This window comes from Leuresthes tenuis, unplaced genomic scaffold (genome assembly GCF_036924035.1).
Source record: "Leuresthes tenuis unplaced genomic scaffold, fLeuTen1.0.hap1 SCAF_16, whole genome shotgun sequence".
Classification (NCBI taxonomy): domain Eukaryota; kingdom Metazoa; phylum Chordata; class Actinopteri; order Atheriniformes; family Atherinopsidae; genus Leuresthes; species Leuresthes tenuis.
Window position 1 is genome coordinate 20362988 of NW_027325370.1, and position 17362 is coordinate 20380349.

General features: G+C 42.6%; 3 protein-coding genes across 6 annotated transcripts in view; 1 reads left to right on the forward strand and 2 right to left on the reverse strand.

Annotated features, from left to right (window-relative positions):
* Positions 1-4950, reverse strand: part of LOC140272408 (protein bicaudal D homolog 2-like) — a 39240-nt gene extending 34290 nt beyond the window's left edge. For all 4 annotated transcript variants that reach the window (XM_072367843.1, XM_072367842.1, XM_072367841.1 and 1 more), the window contains exon 1: positions 4407-4950. In XM_072367843.1, coding sequence (XP_072223944.1) covers positions 4407-4646 — 240 coding nt within the window. In that variant the 5' untranslated portion in view covers positions 4647-4950. The remainder of the gene's footprint in view (positions 1-4406) is intronic.
* Positions 4951-8470: 3520 nt separating this feature from the next.
* ptpdc1b (protein tyrosine phosphatase domain containing 1b) lies at positions 8471-12570 on the forward strand. The gene is made up of 10 exons (XM_072366524.1): positions 8471-8704; positions 9173-9251; positions 9664-9829; positions 9951-10031; positions 10145-10263; positions 10338-10475; positions 10588-11582; positions 11845-12027; positions 12124-12234; positions 12335-12570. The coding sequence occupies exons 2-10, from the start codon at positions 9209-9211 to the stop codon at positions 12461-12463; spliced, it is 1965 nt and encodes a 654-aa protein (XP_072222625.1). The 5' UTR covers positions 8471-8704; positions 9173-9208; the 3' UTR covers positions 12464-12570.
* Positions 12571-12635: 65 nt separating this feature from the next.
* Positions 12636-17283, reverse strand: fbxw12 (F-box and WD repeat domain containing 12). The gene is made up of 10 exons (XM_072366525.1): positions 17129-17283; positions 17002-17039; positions 15666-15832; positions 15447-15571; positions 15025-15231; positions 14751-14915; positions 14396-14606; positions 13839-14020; positions 13200-13330; positions 12636-13081 (listed from the first exon to the last, which is right to left on the reverse strand). Exons 1-10 carry the CDS (start codon positions 17219-17221, stop codon positions 12982-12984), a joined length of 1419 nt encoding a protein of 472 aa, XP_072222626.1. The 5' UTR covers positions 17222-17283; the 3' UTR covers positions 12636-12981.
* Positions 17284-17362: the final 79 nt, after the last annotated feature.

Consider the following 17362-nt stretch of genomic DNA (forward strand, 5'->3'; position numbering starts at 1 on the left):
TGGGAGATTTCCACGCCTGCCAACAAAGACAGACAGACAGCTGGGCTTGGCAGCCACTGCAGTAGGCTAATGGACCAAACGACGGAGAACAGAGCACCTGCCAGCCTTGTGCAGCATTACCCCAAAAACCTCGTACCTGTCCCCGGCTGTGGAAGCTGCTAGTAAGAATGGCTGGGCCTGGCAGACTCCCAGACTGCTGTAAGCCCTACACATAGCGGCTGGGATTCATCCTCTTATGCCCAGAGTGTAGGGGATTTGGGACTTTATTTAGTGCCATTTAGAAAAGATTACCCTTCAACTGCAGCTCTGCCATTTTGCAAAATAAATCATGAGTAAAAGGGCAGATTAGAATATCCAAAACAATACTGAACGGTTTAGCATATGCTAGGTGCTAGATGACATGGCTGGATGCAGATAGAAAGGATTAAAAAAAAAAAAAAGATGATGATTGAACAAGGGGTGGAGAAAGCCATTAGGGAGGCTGAAAGTTACAGTATCTGGTTTTATAATGCATGAATAGCTGAAATAAGTAAGACAGTCGCAAAAAGAAAAAGACAAACAGCTGGTGGTGAAACAATTCTGTAAAGGGAGAATGACTTTATTTATGACTCTTCATATAAAACCCCAGATGGGTTTTGTGTCCTCGTATTTTCTACTGACGTCCAATCAGCATCCATATTGCTTCATAGAAAAGGCTTAGAGTCAGACCAGATAGCTTTGTTTAAGAACACTGGCACATATCCTTTAGCAGTTTGCCATTTCAAAAGGGACAAAAGTGACAAATCCTTTCAAATGTAACCACAATGGAACGCCTCTCTCAATCTCTTCTTTGTCACACACTGTGTTTTACTGCCATTTAACCCTCTCTACATCTGTGACACTCAAGACCAGCTAACCCCAGTGGGCTAAAACACACAAAGGGAAAGAGGGCCGAGCACAGAGATCCCAGGTTTGACTGAGCTTGACAACATTTTGCGTTGACTGCCTGGTTGATTTCCACAAAGCATTACACAGCTGCTGCTTTACTGAAAGACAACCTGTGATGTTGTCCAATATCTGACGCGGGCGGCACAGCGAGACAAGAGGAGTTCAAGGCCTTCAATGAGGTCGAAGTCTGAAGGCCAGAAAAAGATAGAACCAGTCTGATCAAATAAATGAATTCAAGAAAATAGGTCTGTTGTCTTTGGAGAGAGGATGACGTCTTTGTGGCCACTGAGCTCATCACATGACACACAACACGGGAGGGCTAAACGTCAAACTCAGCACAGCAAAATCTCTCCAGGTCACAGGAGCTTGTATATCTCTCACACCTGCATTGACAGCTGGGAGTGTGGCACATGATGGCCTCTGTTAGTGGCTTAAATAAAGTAGCGACGAGCAGCTGAGGGAACCTCACCTTATACTCTTAAGACAGCTGCAGCACAGTATGATGTCATGAGCTGCTTTACCTTATGACTGAAGCTGTACTCTGCAATCTGTATGACTAACTGTCCACACTGCTCAGTCACATCTTAATAAGCAGCCAGGCAGACCAAGGTGGCTTTTTCAGAGCACTGTTCTGTGAGGGAGCAGAGTGTTATATACTAATTATATGCTTATATTATGTTTCCAAAATATCCTCGAGGAAAAATAGCATAATCACTACAGGATCATTATAGGGTGCATGGTCAGGAAAGCATACCTATAAAGTACTTTCGTAGTCCAAGACTCTGGGACAGAGGACCAAGTAAGTATACTGTAGCAGATGGATAGCTCTGTCCGGCAGGGCAGTGGTGGCTGTTACCACAATGTAGTGCATTTCAATGACCTGACAGTTATAGGAAGGATTAGGGGGAATCAACACACATTTGCTGCACCTTCCTAATGCCATCAGTCAATACACAAGGAAATATCTGGAGGGCTACGAAGTGATAAAGAAAGCGGAAAGACAGCCATCAGAAATTATACCTGATGGTAACCAACTGCTTTTTGTGTACAAGTCAAGTCTTTGCTTATCATACTCAGTCAGCAGCACCTGCTGAAGAAGCAGAACGGCCGTTGAAATTAAGGCACCGAGAAGGGCTGTTACTAAGCAACCGGAATGGACAGAATTCCTCCATCTCCCTGCCTCAAGAGCAGTGTGTGCGTGTGGGTGGGTTTATGTGTGTGTTGGGGAGGGGGGGGTGTACATGCACAAGTGCCATGTCCAAGTATGAGCGAGGAAGTGAAAACTGGCCAAATGGCAGCAGTTCACTCTGTTATGTTGCTTTCTGATGTAGAGTTCATGCGCATTAAAACTGCTATGAGCGCTCACAAATCTTGAAGATTTGCTTTAGTCTTGCGTCTGCACATGCCAGCAAATATGAGAAGAGGTGGAGGGTCACTGGATGGGATCCTGTGTGTTTAGCAACTCTGCAAATCTCCCAGACAATCTTTTCAAGTCCGTCTGAGTCTTTCAAAAGAGCAGGAACTCTCAAACATTGCTGCCACCAGTGTAAACAGTATCTGTGTACCCACGGCAGCATAGCATTTACACCTGACCACACAACTCAAAGCTGTAGAAGAATCATGTTGGTGAGTTTGACCAACAAACCCCCTCACGTATACGAACAAAAGAGGCCATAAGGGTGATTGATATGGCATTTGGCATTCACATCTGTGACGTGTTGAATTCTAAGTTGTGCATGGAAACTGAATATTCCCTTTTTCACCGCAGTTTGAGACAGTAGCTAATGTTGTGTTGCTCCCCACCACTCGATGGTCTACGATAGACAATAAAAGAGGATGAGGGGAGGCATGTCAGAGTGTGTTTATGCTCGTCTTGTGATAGCATCAATTCTGCCCTTCATACAGAGGCTGGCTTTGGGGGTTGGGCAGTGGAGGAAGGAGAACATATATGAGGCCTTCTAAAGGATCTGCTACCAATGTAACCTACATCGCGCCTAAAGAATAAAACCTCTGCCACAGCTTTCAGCTAAGAGATGAGATTTAATACCCACGCAAACGGTTGTCTGGACTCCATTATGAGTCAGCTGACCAGAAACAATCTTTTGAATTTTAGGATGTCTTCCTTTGACACGATTTCCGCAAAACAAGAACAATTCTCCAACAGTCCCCCCCCCGCTTTTTTGAATTTGCTTCAATTCGGTTGAGTTCTTCTGACCGTTTCAAGCCGGGTTTCTTCTTTTCAGAGCTTTCTGCTGTCATTCCTCTGTGACAGAGCTAGATCTTCATGCCAAGAAAAAGGCATGGGAAAAACGAGCAGCAGTTGCTGCGACAGCCCAAAGACCTCCTCCTCCTCCTCCTCCTCTGGGCTTTAACAGCCATTAGAGAGAGGGCCTCAGGAAGACACAGACAAGAGGGAGAAGCAGAGAGCTGGAAAACATTGCTATGTCTCTCAAAAACCCAAAGAGGCGATGAGCAGATTTCTGGCAAGGAGCGAAGGGAGATACGATGAAGTAAGCTCTCTCGTCAGCTATTGGTTGGTTTGCGAAGAGAGAGCCCACATGAGGAACTCATACATCAAAGGAGGATGTGAGCACCCATGAACAGGCCTGTGTGACAAAGCTGGAATCTTTTTTTATCCCCATGATTACTCGTGGGTACAGAAAGGAAAGCAGCAGTTGATGGGGCTTTCTATCTGACATCACTCTCATGTCATACTTCTCCCCATTGCAATAACAGTGCAGTGACCAACTCCTGCTCTAGAGAAGAAAATTGGAAACAGCATGATACGACGTGGAGAATAAGCTGGACTATTGTTCAGAAAAACAGACACATCCTTTATCTGACTCTCAAGGGCCGGTTTAACCATCACCCTCAACATTCTTTCCATTCCCCAACGGTCGTAACTTGTCTGGCTTCCTCTGCAAGTTGCTCACTTCTTAGCGGGAAGGTTCAAAAATTCAAACAAACCCACGCCCTTCCCAACTGAAGCACCAATTCAGGGCCTGCCTGAGCTCAGGATAAACCGTCCTCAAATGTTAAATATGGCCTCAGATGACATTTCAAAAAGAAAATCACTAAAAAAAAATTTTTTTAAATACTCACACTAGGCTAAGAAGTCAGCCAGTCAATGATCTTTAAGAGGAGGCCTCAGAGGTGCATAAATAAATAAAGGTGATGGTGCAGTGGGGACACCCTGAGAACAGAGGGGATGGGGGTGTAGAGTCGTCCAGACAGGACGTATTCCATCCTGCACTTGTAGTTTTGACTTTGTAGGATGAGGGGCTGATGATTGCTCAAATATGACAGCAAATAACCTTTTATGAGCGTGGTGATTAAAACACTGAATATGACTGATTGGAATGAAAGGATCAAAGGAACTAATAAAAAAAATTAACAACGATGTTGAGGTGTTGCTTTGGTAATCCAAAGTAAGATTGTCATTTGGTCGTCATATTGTGTGATCTGTCAAACAGCCTTACCTCTTTCAGTTGGTCGAGCTCCTGTCTGATGGCCTCGTACTCGACCTCCAGGTCATCGTACTGCTGTTTGATCTGCTGCTTCTCCTCCAGGACCGCCAGCCCGTACTCCGCCGCCTGGATCTTCTCGTTGGTGGTCTCGCTCAGCTCCCGGGAGAGACGCTCGATCTCTGCCCGCAGCCACTCCGGCCGTGCCTCCAGCAGCAGCATAGCGTCGGGGTAGCCCCGCTCCTCCACGGACATGATCGGTACCGGTGAAGATCAACCGACGTGCGCTAGCTGATCTGCGATGAGAAGATGATGGGGCGTCTTCAAGCGGTATAACCTTGAAGAAGAAGCGGTTGCTCAAATTCGTCGATATTTAAATTGCATGATTTTTACATCTGGATTTCTCGTATCCGTCCTAATTTCTTTGGTCATGTGGATGACCCGGATTATTTTTCTTTGACAGCGGACTTCGCTGTTATCTTTTAGAAACGCTCCATCGTTGCGCTCCTGCGTTTTTTCTCTGCCTCTCCCCGGCTTGTCGGAGATATAGAGCCGGGACTCTGAGACTCATCTGCCCAGATCCGAGACCAGATATGCTATTTCCGGTTACTTGCTTTCAAAATAAAATAAAATTTGACCGGATAAATTAGCCTCCAGGCCACATTGTGTGAGCAGAATTACATTTGGTTTAAAATCGTAGACACAACGGCACAAATTGTAGGCTTGAAAACTATTTGATGAGTGCAAAAATGGTCGTTTTTTTCACTCTCGAACTAACAAAAACAATATGCTTAATTTTGAAAGCAGCATGACTCAATTTCCGGTAGTCTTGTTTGAAACAGCTGAACTGTCCGTGTGCTGAAATGAGACGCCCACGCAATCAGCTGGGGGAGCTCCTGCCCTCTCGTAGTGCTTCTAGGGAAATGTAGTTTAAGTAGAGCTGATAGTCGTTACCAGTAACCTGCTGTCACTGCCTTGTGAACTCATATCCCATGAGTCTTTGTGACTTGCTTATGTGGAGCACGGAAACGTTTTAACCGAACCGGTTGTTGTCATAGAAATGGAACGAACAGACGGGCTCTGTAAATTGTAGACGTATATCTGCTGCCATCTGTCGGAAAGTACTTCATTTAAGCTTTTGACGCACAGGTAGTGCATATTCACACACAGTTTATGTGGTAATCACGCATTTAACAACTGGACAATGACACCTTGTTTCTCCATTACTTAATATCTTAAGAAACAGGTTTCTTCTTTATAGCTGACCGTGGTAAAATATTCTATTCAATTATATAATTCTTTGTTAGTTGGAGTTTATCATATATTAGTTTTTTAATGTATAAGCATGCATTGTATCCGACCTGACATTTCATAAATATGTCTAATCTAATATTAACATTTAAATCTGTGTAATTTATTTAAAATTATTCTCATCACATGTAAATCTCTTAATGACCAAGCTCCATCAGATCTTAAAGATCTCATAGTTTGATATTTTCCCAACAGGGCACTTTGCTCTCGGGTTAACTTGAGGTTCCTAGAGTTTCTAAAAGTGGAATGGGAGGCAGCGCCTGCAGTTATCAGGCCCCTCTCTGTGGAACCAGCTGCCAGTATGCGCCTCAGAAGTGTCTTTTAAGATTAGGCTTTAAACCTTCCTTTTTGGTAAAGCTCAGAGTTAGGTGTGGCTCAGGTGACCCTGAAACATCCCATAGTTATGCTGCTATAGACCTAGACAGCTGGGGGACCTCCCACGATGCACCTCTCCGCCCTCTGCTCTTTTTTACTCTCCATGTACATATGACATTATTGCTGTCATTAACAGATATCCCTGGCCTGGTGTGATAGTGCTTGTTGTCCCCTCTGTCCTGTCCTCTCAGCTCCCAGTTGACGGAGGCAAATGACCGCCTTCCTTTTGACAGAGGTTTCTCCTTGTTAAATGTTTTGTTTTCTTTCCGCCGCCACATCTTGCATGTTCAGGACAGGGAACTGGATCAAAGAGAAGTTTCAATGCAATCTGTTAGTTTACTCTGCAGGGCAACTTTTTGTATGAATTGGACTAATTTAGAATCAAATTCATTTGATTAGATTACAATGAATTGGATTGTGATTAGTTTTATTTGCACAGCATTTTCGAAGGGATTTGTTGGGAGTTTGGCACTATATAAATGTAATTTAATTGAATTTTCAGGGCAAAGATTCTGAAGCTGTAACAAGACAAAAAAAGTGTAAATAATGGTATTGAGGTATTTTTTGTGGCGGGGCAACTTGCAAACTGGCTTACGGGTTTTCCTTCTGTATATAAATGGAACAAGGCCATTTAAAGTAATGATAATAAGAAGACATTTATAATATCATAGCAATACTATGATATTATAATACATTGTGATTGTCGTGTAATATGATATTCTAATTATATAATTATATTTTGGATAACAGGAATTGATTTTACTGATGAAAACATGTTTGTTAATTCATTTTGAAACAATGAATATATTTGACTATCTTTGCCTTTGCTAAATCGTTGAAATGTTGCACATGAATGTTTTAATCCTTTTACTCTTGATACTTTAGCTTGTAATACTTTTCTACTGCCATTCAAGCAGAAAAAGAAGAAAAGACAGTGTCACGCAGTAATTCCGAGGGGGAGGATTAACATATTTCTTCCATGACTGCTGATTGTTTTACAACATGACTTCCATAACAACTTGGTTCATTACCAGCAAAAAAAAAAAGAAAAAGTGACACGTTTTTCCATTGAGGCTGGCCAAGCCGGAGCATTAAGATTTATGGTCTGAAAGAGTTGCTCACAGTGCTCAGATGAAATCTAAAGCATTGCACAGCTGTTTAGAAGTTTCACAAAATATGTCTCTTGTGAAGATATTTCTGCTGTCACATTTGTTTTTCTTCTGGAAAAGAAAGGTTGCAGTTATTGTCATATTGCTGCTTTGCTGGCTCTTGTCCATGCACTTCAATATATAACTGAGTGTTGATGAAACGAAACGGTGTGCCTTTGTCCCTGGTTTTTGGGTTACAGGGAAAATGTGGTTTAAGAGGGGGGGAAAACATTGCGGAAAAAATCATCAGAAATATATTTGAACAATTTCCAAGATCAATAATATTCACAGATTTTTACACATGATTTTATTTAATGTTCACATTTTGCCGGTTGTATATTTTTCTATTATGTTTTTGTCACTTAAGCTCAAATAAGACAGTAGACTATGATTTTGGAGTTCAGTGAGACTTTCTGAATAATTTCAAGTGAACAGAGAGCAGGATATTCTTCAAAACATCAAAATTAAGTCAAGACACAAGAACTGACATCACCTTTAAAGACATCAAAAAGACACCTTAGAAGTGTAGATGATTTTTTTTACACTGCAGAGATATTCAAAACTTAAATGCAAATATGAATAAGTCTAATAATCTTTTTTTCTGTCCATTTTCACTGCAGCACTCTAGCTGTGCATCCGGATTACAGGCTTTGAGGTCTCTCGGTGCTCTGTGTGATAAACTGATCCCCTCTTATTTGTCTGAAGCTAACCAGCTTCAGTAAGGTGCCAGGTAAGCCAATAAGATTTCATCCACTTGCCATGTCACTAAGGTAACACAGTTTGTAAAAGCACTGTATCAGAGATTAAGTTTGCTGATTTTAAAAATCCACTAAAGCTTCCCATGAAAAATGTCCCAAACAAATTTATGTCATCTGACAACAAAACACGTCTATACAGTTGATCAAATAATCTATCCACACATCGTGGATCTGGTCTGTTTAACATTTAGTCAGGTCTAATGGTAAGTGATGATTATAAGCGTCAATAAACACATTATCTGGTAGACCCAAAGGCAATCCTTATGTGCATTCAGTTTTGTTGAGGAGTGGGTACTCTTTTTTATACCGCTGCGTAATAAGATTAGTAGTCTAATCTGGGAGGAGTCAAGAATAGTCTATTAACCCCCCAGGAGCTGTCGAGTGTCAGAAGGAGCCTTTGCATGGAGCACATTGCAAAGGACACAATCTTTGATACTATTTAACATACTGCCATTGATCTGATCCCATACCTGATTTGTCATAGATGGCCTCTCACAAAATACCACATGGGATCCTGAAGGTACTTGTGCTGCCCAACTTCTCCACGCAGAGATAATCTGTCAAGGTTCAAATCAAGAAGGCCAAGGGATTGACTTCTCAGAGAGAAGTAAAGGTAGCGTAAGAGCCCTGAAGACTGGTATCAGAAATGCTGGCAACTCTAGCTGTGAACCATTTCCATTCTGAGAAAGTGGCCACGAGCAGCTCATCTCAACTACTCAAGGTAAATCATTCCTTTTGCTTAGACGCTATTTTCTTAAATTTTTTTTTGCATTTATGGTTAGACTGAATGTATTTCTTTTAGAGTTATTTAACTCAAACTTGATTGTTTTACATGCTAGAGTGATTCATGTTATACTTAATGAGGCACAGAAGTATCAGCCAAGAAGGATAGCTTGCCAATCCTTTGAAATAGACTATCTTTGCTCTATATTTGACCTGATGAGATTTATGATGCTAATCTTTGATTGTGACTACAAGGTGCTTCTCTGTAGCATGTCTTGACAAAGATAGAAGCATTTTGATCGCTTAACCTCAAACTAATACTGTCACTGTGTATAGTAGTTACGTGTTTATATGTGGGACACTGATGAGACACTAGGCCCAGAAAGATAAGGTTGCCTCAAAAATGTGTTACAATATGATGAAGTGTGTTCTAAAATAAAACAAGGTAAATTATTTGTGTGTACAGGTTCTGCAATGACTGTTAGGCTGAGTGAATGTTCAGATGGCACTCAATGTAAACGCAGCAGGATCTCTGATGGAATACAGTAAGTAAAGATAACAACTCAACAAAATGTACCTTTTTTATGGATAATTTCAAGACTAATCAGGTACAGGTGGGATTTTTCATTGCCAAGCATTTGTTAAAAAGGCATCTCAAATCTGTCAGAGCAGCAGCTATTTTTACTATAATGTCCTGATGACAGATTTGCAGTGGATTAGACACCTCTTAACTATTTAGGTGTCAAAGTACAACCCACATTTGCCAGAGACAACAGATACAGACAAAGATTGTGAGAGTATTCAAATGTTTACTCACTTCAGATAACTCTGATCTAAAAACTTTACTCTACATTTTAAGAGCAAATGAATTACAGTCAAAATGCTGATTACATGTAACCACGTGTTTGTGTGATTTCAGATTTTAATTATTTCCTTTTCCCCTTCAAATAACTACAGTAAAAGCGCCAAGAGCAAAATACACTATAGTAGGAGAAGCTATACGATATGTCATTCCTGGACATATGCAATGCTCAATCGGCTGTGGAGGGGAAACCTGCAAGTACGACAACCCAAGTTACTGGAGTGAAGACCAACAGGCTATAAAAGGCCTCTACTCATCCTGGTAAACAGGCTCATTATTACTTAGTCGCTTTTCCAAATAATCTCTAATAGCTCGACGGAGACAGGCGCGGAACTGTATCCACCCTTCACACACCTGCCTGACTGTTTCTCTGTTGTTTTAGGATTACTGACCATCTTCTTGCTATGTCCAGACCTTCAACAGAAATCATTGAAAAATATAACGTCATTGATCAATTCAAAAGGTATTCACATATTTGTTTTAACGTTCGCAGCTCTCAGAGTTCTTCTCTAAGAAAGCAAAGAAATTGGGAATAATGGACCGTTCTGTGCTCTGTTTGTGTGTGTTTACTTGAAGGAATGGTATTAAAACCGTGATCAACCTACAGATACCTGGAGAGCATGCGAGCTGCGGAAAACCTCTGGAGCCGGAGAGCGGGTTTTCATACCACCCAGAGGTCTTCATGGAAAACAACAGTACGTATTCAAACAGGTCTTTATTCGAAATACAAATAGTTGTATAAGTGAAACTAAAACTGCTACAATTTCAGTTTACTTCTACAATTTTGGCTGGTGTGATTACGGCGTGGCCAATCTCACCACGATGCTGGACATGGTGAAGGTGATGGCCTTTGCACTGCAGGAGGGGAAGATAGCAGTCCACTGTCACGCTGGTCTTGGCAGAACAGGTATAAAACGGGTCAAATAAAATCAATTAACTGCGTTATGCCACTGACAGGCTGATCTTCAATCTGCACACCATGACCTCGGAGTTTATTGCTGTCTTTCTCTTGCCTGCAGGTGTGCTGTTAGCATCTTTCTTGGCCTATGCCACCAGAATGACTGCTAACCAGGCCATTTTGTATGTGCGTGCCAAACGGCCAAATTCCATCCAGACCCGCGGTCAGCTGCGCTGTGTCAAAGAGTTTGTTCAGTTTCTTGTCCCTTTGAGGAGCGTTTTTGCCTGCGCTGAGCCTCGATCCAACCCAGTCACCCTGTCCCAGTACCTGAACCGCCAGAGACACATATTGCATGGCTCTGAGAGGAAGGAGTTGAGGCACCTACCTAAGATCGTGCAGCTAGTATGTAGGCTGCTGTTGGACATTGCAGAGAACCGGGAGGTCATTGAGGAGGATATTCTGGAAGCCCCCGATATTCAGGACATAGAAATGACTCTCAGTGTCATCGAGCAAATGGAACCCGAGTTCCTTGAAAGTAAGCTCCGCTTGCCTGGTTCACCCACCTTACCCAGACATTTCAATGAGCCACCCATCTTCTACCATCGCAAAAGTCTGAGCTACAGTGAGTCTGACTTGAGGCGGCTGGGCTCACAGTTAAACCTCCTCACACAACCTGACCTGACCTCCATTTCTAAGTCGGGGGCTGCTCTCCCAGCATTCCCGAGTCAAGGTCAGAACAGCAATCAATCTGATGTGTCTCACAGCTCAACGGGCTCCCTCTGGAAAATCAAGAATGAGGAAGGCCAAAAAGATGGAACAATTGTGCTGAAGAAACTGAAGAGGAAAACAATTCAGCGAAGCGAGTCAATGGGAAACGATCTACCTATCGTGAAGGGGAGCATGTTGTCCAGGTGGAAGGCAAAGCAGAGGGAAAAGCTGGCGATAAATGTGATGCCATCTAAAAGTAGAGAGGAGGAGCAGTCAGAGGTTCCATATATCACTCTGCAGTCAGAGTTGTCTCTGGAAGCCAGGAGGTTGCTTGTGGCACAGGCATTAGCAGTGGACCTTTTACTTGATGGGCAAGAAGAGCACAAGAGCAAAGTGTTGACCTGGCAGGTAACTAATAAACAATAGTAGCAAATTGTATTTATAGAAGACTTGTAGAAATGGGTCCTGCATGACAGACTGCAGATAACAGCTCCAGCAAAGACACTGTTGCATGTGTCTCACTGCTACAGTCCATTGAAAGACTAAACCCGGCCTAGATTAATTCTGAATTGCTGTAATATCACAGAAACTCTGCACGTAACACACTGCTCCTGCACACATCACCTCAGTGTGTGTTAAGTGTCTAACTCGAGTGCCTAAATGTGTGCAGGCGGAGCTGAATCAAGGTGGTGCCTGGGAGAGGCTGTGCATGGAGCGAGACCCCTTCATCTTGACTGGACTCATGTGGGCCTGGCTGGAGCAGCTTCAAGAGCCAGTCATCTCAGCCCATGATGCCAAATCCCTAAACCCTAACAATCCCGATGCTCAAACTGTTCTCGACACACTTGGCCAGGTTAGACCTCACTCTGTTGCGATTCAAAATTTGACAACAAAACCACCAACCACTGTAAAACTGTCAAGTTTAACCCAAGCTGTAATCTCCTCTCAGGCCCCCAAGGAAACATTAACCTGCATACTGGATTGCATGGCTCAGATGCTGACAATATCAAAAGAGGTCGAAGACGCTTTTCTGTGTCGTACCATCAAGGCTTTCACATGGGTAAGAAAACCAATGAACGGAATTCAGTCAAATTCGTGTAAACAACCATTTCACTTTCATAATTGATTTGTTTCAGCAGATCTATTTTGTATTTTCACAGATGGACATTAATTCAGAGGATGGGAGCAAAGTGTATGAGTCTATGACTACAGTCCTGCGCTGTGTGCTTGAGGACATGCGATATACAGCCATCAGAGCAGAGGACACACCAACGTCTCCCTTATCTTGAACATGAGTACAGCCAGTCTTGTATGTGAGGTGCACTGCATGCACGACAAAGAAAAAAATGCTTCCGTGCCTTTGTGTCAAAATCCTTTAATATGTAAAAAGCCACGTTTGTTAGCATTGAGTTAATACAGATGTTTTCATTAAGCTGATGATAACAAATGCATAACTTATTTGCCTCTGTTTTATTTTCACCTCAGTCTAGAGCGGAGGTAACACATTAAAGAAATAGTGACCAGAATATTCTATGCAACACGTTGCGCCTTAAACCTGGTCTCATTCAGTACCACAAACCTTTGTACAGAGTTATTTCTTAACAAGCATGATCACACAGTTGGCCCTTGCCTTTCCCATACCATTGCGTTTCTTAACTGTACCCAGGATACATTCTCTTCTGTTTTTGTAAACAAGGTCCAACTGAAGAACATGCTGTTTTCGAGTCAACAGTGCATGATAAGCAGTTCAAATGTTGCCCTTTCCAGTGGGTGGTGTAAGCTGCAGGCAAGCGTTTTCCTGCGCCAATCAAGATGTGAAAAAATAAGCTTTTAGGACGTCTTTCCCATCTTTCCCTTCCACTGAAGCCACAATGCTGGAGTAGTCACAGGCGACGAGAGTGAACCCTCTACCACAGATCGACAAGAAAATGGGGAAAATGTCAGATTCTATCTATGTCACGTCAAAGACAGACACTGTTATTCAGCTGATACATCCAGGCAGTGAAATATAACAGAATACAGTACCTGGACATTGTGTGAGAGCCTCCCAGTAAGTGGTACTGACTCTCCAGGGTCAGCCCATGGTCCTTGTCGTTTCTCCATGTCAACACTCGTAAGGAGAGGTCCTGCGAGGCTGTCACCACACGGAAACTATCCTGTAAATATGGGGAGAATAAGATAGATGCACTGATTGCAATTTGGATTTCCAATGTTTTTTTTCAAAGGTCCGACCTGCTGATGCTGACTTTTTTTCCTGAGAACTATAATCAAGTACATAATACAACTGTTAAAAATCACTTTTACATTTTTTTCCAAAACTACAAGAGGCTACTGGGGCTTCTTTCAATTTGCTCCAATTTATTGAATAGAGGTATTTGTTTAAACCAAAATTTAACCAAAGAGGAATTACAGCAAATCCCCCATATGCACCAGGCTAGAACTACTTATCTTAAATAAAAAAAGTGCTTTGAAGAACAGAACACTTTATTTTTAAGCTATAGTGCTATTTTTATACTTTGGGGAATGAAAACTACATACATGCAGAGGAATGAAACCTTTTAGGAACCCTTAAGTTGCACGGAGGTGATGTGCTAAACTGCATATACCGTAACTAAGAACAAGTGAGGGGAAATTTGTCTGAAGCGTAAATGAGAAACAGCCTACCACACATATGGAGGAGATGGGCATAGTGTGATCTTTAAAGCTAGCAAGCAGGGCTCCCTTCAGTGAGTACACCAGCAGCTGCTCATCAGCTGCCACCACTATGCAGTTGCTGCTCTTGGCCTCTAGAAGGATTTTTGAGGACCAGGTGTTCAGCATCAAGGGGAAGGACTCCACCTGCTGGACTAAAAAGGACGAGAGGCTCAAATTAGTCATGGTGAATTCAAGTCTGTACTTTTTTTCTTTTTTCTTTTTACATGTGGATAAGATAAGCAATTAAAGGAATGGTCTGACACACAGTCAAACTGAAGACCCCTACTTGAAAAGCATCTGTGAGTGCACTGTATTCAGGTTTACTCAGGCTGCTACAGGTGGAATGACTGGCATGTCTTACTTCTGTTTTCTCTTGAAATGCCCCCGAAATATCACCGATCAATGAACAAACTCTATAGCACTTGTATTACAAATGTAGTGCCGCCGTTCCAGCTGAGTATTGTTTCCTAATGATCAGGGATTGGATCTGAAGCAGTTTTCAAGTCATTATGCACATCAGGCCTCACCCTGGATCTCTGACTTGTACTTCGTCTTTTTAATGCTGACGTCGAGAACAGAGAGGGCTTTGTTGCGTCCGTGTTGACTGTGGTGGATGATGGCCAGTCTGGCAGGCTGGGTGGGTATGAAGACAGCGGCCTGGCACCCGGTGACTGGCACAGACTGGCACAGAGGATCTTCGTCTTCAGACGGAGAGGTCAAACTCTCAGTGTAGATCACCTGGCAACAAACCACAACACGGAGGTCCACAACACATGCGGAAATGGTTTCCTGCTTTAATATCTATTTCCCTGTGTTTGCACTGAGGTAATGTGGTAAAAAAACAGACCAGAGCAGGAAACACATGCCGTCAACCACAAATACCTTCGGACTTAAGTCATCATTGTCCTTAGTTCCAGCAGTGATCCATTTCTTGTCGGGTGAAACCTGAAGTGTGTTGACTTTAAAGGTGTCACACACCATTATGTTGGACGTTTCAGTCAAAGTTAAATCAGCTAGTGTGCGCACTGATCCCTGACTGGTTCCAACCTGGAAGAGAGTAGAACAAAAAAAAACAAATGTCACTTGACTAAAACAAAAACAACAACTCCAGAATGATTTTTAAAACTGTAGCCGGGTAACTTTATGAACAACTTACTGTCAGGAACCAATCATTGTTTATGTTGTACTGCAGTAATGCACAGTGTGGGGATGCGGTAGAAAAGGAGGCCATCTCCTGGCCAGTCTGGCTTCTCCAGGTCTTAATGAGGCCTGTACAGTCTGACGTGATCACAACTTCACGCTTCTCATCGCAAATAATCTGGGTCAGCTCACTCTGCACAGGACTGCACCACAGGACCTCGGACTGAAAAAAAGAAAAAAAAAAGGTCCTGTGTCATGTTCCAATTGTTTCACTGGGGTTGCAAACCATGTCATATAATTACAAAACCAATTAGTGTCAGATATGAAAACTAATGTCAGCATCTATGTGCGCCATCACACCAAAAAAAACATGTCGCAAAAAAATATTGTTGTATGACTGCTGATTATGCACGATGACGCCGAAGATGTTACACTGACACTTTGGATGTTCCAAGCTCGGACTGTGCCATCAGTGGAAGCGCTGCATACAACGGGGCTGTTGTTCTGGAGGTCTGGAAGCTGGCTGGAAGTCCCCTGCAGGTATGCCAGCCCTACCACCTTACCTGATCAGAGCAGATGTTTCACACACAGATACGATGCAAGGCAAAACAGAGTCATGCACAAGAGATCTGTGATATAAAAGAGGAGGAAACATACCCGTGTGCCCTCTTAGGCTTTTGCAAATGTAAGCTCCCGGCCGACCTTTTGTCATTTTCATCTCCAGGTGGCAACGGCGCAAAAAATATGTCTTCCACGAGTGATTCACATCTTCCCTCCGTATGGCAGCGGGGTTACAGAAACTCCAGCGCTGCAGACACATCCTCCTGCACGGAACACACAACTGGATGGTTTCTTTCTGTTGCTAACTCATTTCTCATGGCTTTACCACAAAATGCATTAAGTTATCAAAAAATCTGGGAATTCTTCTCATTTATTCCACATCACCTAAAAAAGCTAAATCTTTATATATTTGCACCACAAGCTTCAGATGCTAACACACAGTGTTGGAAAAGAAACTGTTCCACGTATCATAGTGACAGATTTTGTGCCATAAGACAGCAGATTGTAATTTCAAAGCCTACCAAGCTGTGCTGTTTTAAGTCACATATTACTTATTGCATTATTACTGTCAAAAATGTGGATCGAGAACGGCAAGAGGAGAATGGCAGAGGGAGGAGGACTACAAGAAGTGGTCTGTGAGGGCTAAAATTATGGAGTATGTGGTGAACCTTTTGGTCTTTCTTTGAGAGAGGCTCTCGGGCATCTGTGGCACAAATTTTGAGGTAAAACCGCAGATGAGATGCGATAACCGCATTTCATGAATGAATTGAGAGAGTAATGAAGATGGGGGGCAGGCAAACGGTAACTTATGTATATTTTCATCTTTGTGAATGAAAGTTTTGTGGGGAGAGATTTCTCCTGTGGACTTCTCGGGTTAGTCCAGGCACTCCAGAAGATGCTTACACACCAGATCTTTATTTTGGAATATTATCAACGCTCTAGAATGTGGGGAAGTCAAACAATTGTTTAAACCTTTGACATTTCAAAACTAAATGACTGTATGCAAAGACATAAAAAGCAAGGGACGCTGAAGTAAACTGCTGCATATCCGACTCAGTTTTGATAAACTGAATATCTGTTTTTAAAGTAAAATCGTGATCATTCAAACTTTAAATGCTCACAGTCAGTTTATTATATTGTTGTGGCATGAGTGGGGCTGCTTTTGTGAGCATTTGTCGCTCCTGTTATTTCAAAACCTTGCTGTGAGACATGTGTGGAATGTTTTGGTGGTTTGACCCGGAGGTGAGACGAACTTTTTGGCCAAGATGCGCGCTGATAACGAAGACTTTTTGAGGGAGAAAAAAAAAAAAGTGGTTTCTGTGTTGACCCAAGTACCTGTTCGCACTTGAATAGAAATGTAATGCAAACATCATTCACACAAGCATCGGCTCGGCAGTGAATTGAAAACATACCGAAAGGGCTGATAACTCACCTCCATAACCATGGACTCTCTGCAGCTTCGTGCCACTCCTGAAAGTACACAGAATAAATCAGACACAAACGATTTCCTTACAGAATATTTCTTTCGGCGACTTCCGCAAATTAGAGATAGCGCTTACTTTACACACGCTTGACGCATTGATCAAATTTTCCTCGGTCAGAAATGTGAAAATGTGTATTAGACAGTCACTGATAAGATGCTGGTGATCCATACTGATTTCAATCTTTACCACCGTCACCAGTTTCCCCACCTTTGGAAGCAAAGCGTCAGCAGCACGCCAAGTTTGGGAGAGCTACGGAAGGGGTGCAGGGACAAGACGAGTGGTTTACTTTGAACCTGCAGTGTCATAACT

Excerpts from the sequence above, each read along its gene's own strand:
- ptpdc1b (XM_072366524.1), top strand. The coding sequence starts at position 9,209 with ATGGCACTCAATGTAAACGCAGCAGGATCTCTGATGGAATACA. Across the intron at positions 11,583-11,844 it reads GCAAAGTGTTGACCTGGCAG|GCGGAGCTGAATCAAGGTGG; the intron begins GTAACTAATAAA and ends AAATGTGTGCAG. Across the intron at positions 12,028-12,123 it reads TTCTCGACACACTTGGCCAG|GCCCCCAAGGAAACATTAAC; the intron begins GTTAGACCTCAC and ends ATCTCCTCTCAG.
- fbxw12 (XM_072366525.1), bottom strand. The coding sequence starts at position 17,221 with ATGGATCACCAGCATCTTATCAGTGACTGTCTAATACACATTTTCACA. Across the intron at positions 14,916-15,024 it reads ACAATGATTGGTTCCTGACA|GTTGGAACCAGTCAGGGATC; the intron begins GTAAGTTGTTCA and ends ACTCTCTTCCAG. Across the intron at positions 13,331-13,838 it reads CCATCTCCTCCATATGTGTG|GATAGTTTCCGTGTGGTGAC; the intron begins GTAGGCTGTTTC and ends CCATATTTACAG.